We start from the raw sequence: 5,033 nt of genomic DNA, 5'->3' as shown, positions 1-5,033 counted from the left end.
AGATCCGCCAGCATGAATCCGTGCCTGACCGTGGTCTGCCTCTGCCTGGGACTGGCCTTCGGCGCTCCGAGACCAGACCCCGACCTGGACGGCCACTGGCAGCTGTGGAAGTCGTGGCACAACAAGGCCTACCATGAGGTGAGCGCCCGGGGCTGCCGGCTCGCCTCAGCCCGGCGGAGGCCCAGCTGGGCCCTGCTAGCTGAGTCACCTCAGCTTTGCCTGAACGCCGGCTGCGTCTGCGCCTGGGGAGGGTGATCCCCCCCTTCCTAGCTCCCTTTCCCACGTTTGAGCATCGGCTCAGCTGTATGGTGCCCCTCGTGCTTGTTACGAGGGTGGCAAAATGACCATCTCGGAAAGAGCCTTCAGGCTTCCCATTTGAGTAGTCCCGTGCTTGCCCAAGCTAACGAAGCATGCTGTCGCACAAGTGAACTATGCTTGAACTGCTTCCTTAAAGTGTCTTGTCTTCTGGCCCCTCAGAGAGAGGAAAGCTGGAGGAGAGTGGTGTGGGAGAAGAACTTGAAAATGATTGAACTCCATAATCTGGATCACACGTTAGGAAAACACAGCTACAAGTTGGGGATGAATCAGTTTGGTGACATGGTATGTATAGAGGCATGAGACGTACAGTTCTAAACAGTGGTGTGTAGTAGATGATGACTGCATGTCTTGAATTTTCTTCAGACAACTGAGGAGTTCAGACAGCTGATGAATGGCTATGCACACAAGAAGTCACAACGGAGGTACAGAGGATCCCAGTTTCTTGAGCCCAGCTTCCTGGAAGTGCCACGATCAGTAGACTGGAGGGAGAAGGGATATGTAACTCCAGTTAAAGACCAGGTATTTGCTGATGGTGGATTTTTAACCAGTTGTAGGTCGAGTTTTCTGAGTGCTACCTACATTTCCATAGAAGAAGAGACACTGTGGACTTGTTTAATGAAGCCTAGTGCAAGTTCATTAAATCAAGTGCCATTTTGATAAAATTGCTGTACCCCTCTAGGATTTTTTAGGAGTTCTCTACTAAATGTCTAAGAATGGAAAAGCCTGTAATATCTTCCCTTGTACATGCTAGGAGTGTGAGACTGAAGTTGGTCTTTTATGGCTTTTGTGTTTTTCATGTTTACATCAGTGGTAAAGGGAACTCCAATTGCCTAATCTATCCGGATTTGTAACTTGTGATTTCATTTGTTGCTTCAGGGGCAGTGTGGCTCTTGCTGGGCTTTCAGCACAACTGGAGCTCTAGAAGGGCAGCACTTCAGAAAAACTGGCAAACTTGTTTCGCTGAGTGAACAGAATCTGGTGGACTGCTCTCGCCCTGAAGGGAATCAAGGCTGCAATGGTGGTCTTATGGACCAGGCTTTCCAATATGTGCAGGATAATGGGGGAATTGATTCAGAGGAATCCTACCCATACACCGCAAAAGTAAGTGTAATAGCTGAACATGTGTTGCAGGTGTCACATCTTTTTGTGTGGGGAAACCATGTGTTGGAAAACTCATACCTAGAAAGGAAAATGTCAAAGTAGTAATCAGTAGTACATCTGTTCTTCCTGTTGCATCTCTCCTAAGAAAACTGGAATGACTGCTAGCCCCTATAGGTATCATGTGGTGCACTGGTCTTTGAGGTTGAAATCTTGTCATTGGAAGATTGGTAAGATCTTCAGTTCCAATCTACAGTTGGAAAAACTAGAGCAAATATTTTTATTCCTCCCCCTCATTGCTGTCCTCCTGTCATGCCTTACTTTGGTTGACACACGAAACCAGGACCCAGCCCTTGTCAACAGTGCTACTTAACGGGGTGCAGTTCTGCTTCCCATAACTGAGCTGTTACGGGTTGCTACCCATAGCCCAGCTAATTCTTGCAGCTGATGTGATTTGTTTCTAAACTATAGCTGTTAGCAATGCCTTAAGTTCTGCTTCTGGACTAAATGCACATAAGTGCAGCTAATGCACAGACACCTAAAAGTACCCCTAATGATATACCAAAAGTTAAGCAGACATGAGAGGACAAAAGAGCAGCAGTAAACTGTGGTATCGCTTGAGAGCCTGTGGTTTGGGCTCTTCACCACTTGGGAGTTCTGATCACCATAGGGTATCTTTCCTTGCAGCTTATTTTGTGTTGACTGAATGTGCAACAGCAATGCTGTTTGTTGTGAGCAACATAGAAGCATTTGGATTTGGGTTCCTCTTCACCTGCATCCATGTAATCTCAATTTTTTCCTAATCTTGGCTCATCCAGAGATCTCAGTTGGTTATAGGAAGTGCATAACTTGCTGAGTACAAAAAGTAAGCAACTCAGGTGCACTCTCTGTTCCTTTAGTTGGGGGGAGGCAATGTAAGTACTTGCCACACAGGTAAGGGAGGGATGTGCATACTTAATCTGTTTCAGTTTTGCATGGCCTGACTTCCAAGCTAAGCCTCTCCTGAGGTAAAGGCCTGTGGCACCAACAGCTTGCGCTTCACTGTAAAAAAAAAGTGAAGAACCACAAGTTAATGTGAATATTGTATGTAAGGTCATACAATACAAATTACTAACTTCCAAATCATTCTGTACAGTTCTTCAAACTATGACAGACTAAAATTGTGGATTTAAGTGCTTGGTCAATGAGCAGTTTCCGGATTGCTTTGTAATTAGTGAATACTTGGCTCTCTTCCATTGCCCATTAATGCATTCTGGGCTTCTTTACTCTCTGAAAAGAGATTTGTCCTGCCCACCAAAGAAGGCAGGGTTCCAGGATGTAATGGTCCTTCACTTCCCAGTAAAGATTTCCTTTTGGGCCCCACTATATTTTGCTTTTTGTGTGCCTTTTGAGAAGCTCAAAACCAGCTTCTGTGTTCTGCCTCTACTCTTTTCCTTTCAGAGCACTGCTGAGGCAACTGGATCCTCTGCAGTCCCTTGTTTTCAAGGCAGCAAAGTCACAGAATGTCTGGTAGCTCCTGTGCTTACCTGTGTGTTAAGTGGAGAACTATGTAATAACTAGGGCTTTCTTTATTTAGGATGATGAAGACTGTCGCTACAAGGCAGAGTACAATGCTGCTAATGACACTGGCTTTGTTGACATCCCTCAAGGACATGAAAGAGCTCTCATGAAAGCAGTAGCATCTGTGGGTCCAGTGTCTGTGGCTATTGATGCAGGCCACTCTTCATTCCAGTTCTATCAGTCAGGTAGGGATTTGTTAGCAACTTGTGTGCAGAGAACTTTCAAATTCTCAGTATTCACTACCCTTCAGTTTAATAGGTGAATATAACCCCAACTATGATCTTGTGACGTTGTACATAATCAGGAGTCCTTTTAATTCTTGTCTGAGTTCTCCACACTTTGTACCTCTCTTGCACATGTGTATACTTGTCCCTCAGTTTCTGCTGTGATACACTTCACTTACAGCTCCTTTCTCCGACTCTCAAGAAGCTGTGCAACATTTAATTTGAAGTACACAAAGCTTCTGGTGAGGCAGAAGGGTTTCCTACAGGTGAGCTTGTTCACATGTGAACTTATGCCTCTGCAGGTGTCTACTATGAGCCAGACTGCAGCAGTGAAGACCTGGACCATGGTGTTCTGGTTGTAGGTTATGGTTTTGAGGGGGAAGATGTAGATGGGAAGAAATACTGGATTGTTAAGAACAGGTAAGGTATCTCTCTCTGCCTTGTACTCTTTGGGGGAGGGTAGGGGAGAAGAGAAGGTAGTTTATCACTTGTAGCGGGGGTGGGGAGACAACTAATTAAAATCTGTGTGTGGAAAATCTGGAGACTGTTCTTGGACTGTATTGTATGACAGAAGTTAAACCTAGTTCCTGCTGCTGGCAGCCTAGTAAAGTAGGACTAAAGCAGCAAACGGATTCTTTAGCTTTTTCAGTTAATTCAAGGGACCTCAGTACTGGAACAGCCCATGAAACTAGTGGATGATAAAGTAGTGGAGCAGAGGGGAGCAGGAAGAAACCAGGTTGCAGGGGTGTAATGGATTTTTTTGGAAGCAGAGTGCTGTTTGCTTGTGTGGAATAGGGTAACACTTCTACTTCAAAAACAGAGTTACCTCCTAGGTTGGAGGGAAAACAATAAATTAATGCCAAGGGACACATCACGTGAGCCTGTCTCATGTTCTCAGCGTTACTGGGGCACCACCCTCAAGTGCTGCTTGCAGTCTTGGTCCTCCCTTAAAGCTGGCTAGGAGCAGTGTCTGAGCTTCATGCACCTGTAATCCAGGATTGGCTGCACCCTTTATTTCTGTGAGCTAGGGTGCCTCTTCTGTAACATACATTTAATTGCTGGAAAGCACCTTAGTTTGGCTGCAGCTATCTTTATTTTTCTCCACAAATGTGGATGATAGCAGTTTCCAATTTAAACACTTATGGGGTGTGTGTTTGTAAATAAGTCTCTTCTGAATATGAAAACAAACCTTTTACTTCTGCTTTCAGCTGGGGTGAGAAGTGGGGTAACAAAGGATATATCTACATGGCCAAGGACAGGAAGAACCACTGTGGAATAGCAACAGCTGCTAGCTATCCACTTGTATGATTTGAAGACTGAACATTTCAGTGCAAGAGGGGATTTAAAAGAGGGGATTTAAACTGAATGATCAAACCCATGTTCACACATGTGGTAGACTTGTATCCTTAAAAGTCAACTTGATTTTTTTAAACTTTTGAGGTACGTTTTACATGTTTGTGACATGCCACTTGTTTTAAATTAATGTAAATGTTGGTATGTAAACAGCTTGTAATATTGCTGGCTTCTGACTGCTTAATCTAATAGATTCTTCTTTGTATTTTTTTTTAAATTGCAATGTGTCCAAAGGTTTACTTTTTAAATAAACACTTAAATTCCAGTGTGTACAGCTGACTTTCTTTGTGTTTTTTCCACTTGGGACTCTTACTAAATAGGCATTCTGAAGATCACATTACTAACTGAGGCCTATACCCATGCCTGTCTTAATTACTAAAATGCAACTCTATCTGGGAATGGCTAACAGCTGTTTGTTTATAATAGTGAAGTGTAGTATTTGGGACACTATTTAAAATGCAAAATGAAAAAATACCCTTT

The 5,033-nt window shown here is 43.9% G+C and overlaps 1 protein-coding gene across 1 annotated transcript; it reads left to right on the top strand.

The window, feature by feature from the left end:
• The first annotated feature begins 6 nt into the window (after positions 1–6).
• On the top strand, positions 7–4,830 carry CTSV (cathepsin V). The gene is made up of 7 exons (XM_009638444.2): positions 7–138; positions 478–600; positions 682–837; positions 1,195–1,419; positions 2,993–3,161; positions 3,503–3,620; positions 4,409–4,830. Exons 1-7 carry the CDS (start codon positions 13–15, stop codon positions 4,506–4,508), a joined length of 1,017 nt encoding a protein of 338 aa, XP_009636739.1. The 5' UTR covers positions 7–12; the 3' UTR covers positions 4,509–4,830.
• Positions 4,831–5,033: the final 203 nt, after the last annotated feature.

Source organism: Egretta garzetta, unplaced genomic scaffold (assembly GCF_000687185.1).
Source record: "Egretta garzetta isolate BGI_Z169 unplaced genomic scaffold, ASM68718v1 scaffold310, whole genome shotgun sequence".
NCBI classification, from domain to species: domain Eukaryota; kingdom Metazoa; phylum Chordata; class Aves; order Pelecaniformes; family Ardeidae; genus Egretta; species Egretta garzetta.
This window is presented reverse-complemented; position numbering and strand designations above follow the sequence as displayed.

Coding starts and splice junctions, on each gene's coding strand:
- CTSV (XM_009638444.2), top strand. CDS start 13: ATGAATCCGTGCCTGACCGTGGTCTGCCTCTGCCTGGGACTGGCCTTC. Junction 601..681: donor TGAATCAGTTTGGTGACATG/GTATGTATAGAG, acceptor AATTTTCTTCAG/ACAACTGAGGAGTTCAGACA. Junction 3,621..4,408: donor TACTGGATTGTTAAGAACAG/GTAAGGTATCTC, acceptor TTCTGCTTTCAG/CTGGGGTGAGAAGTGGGGTA.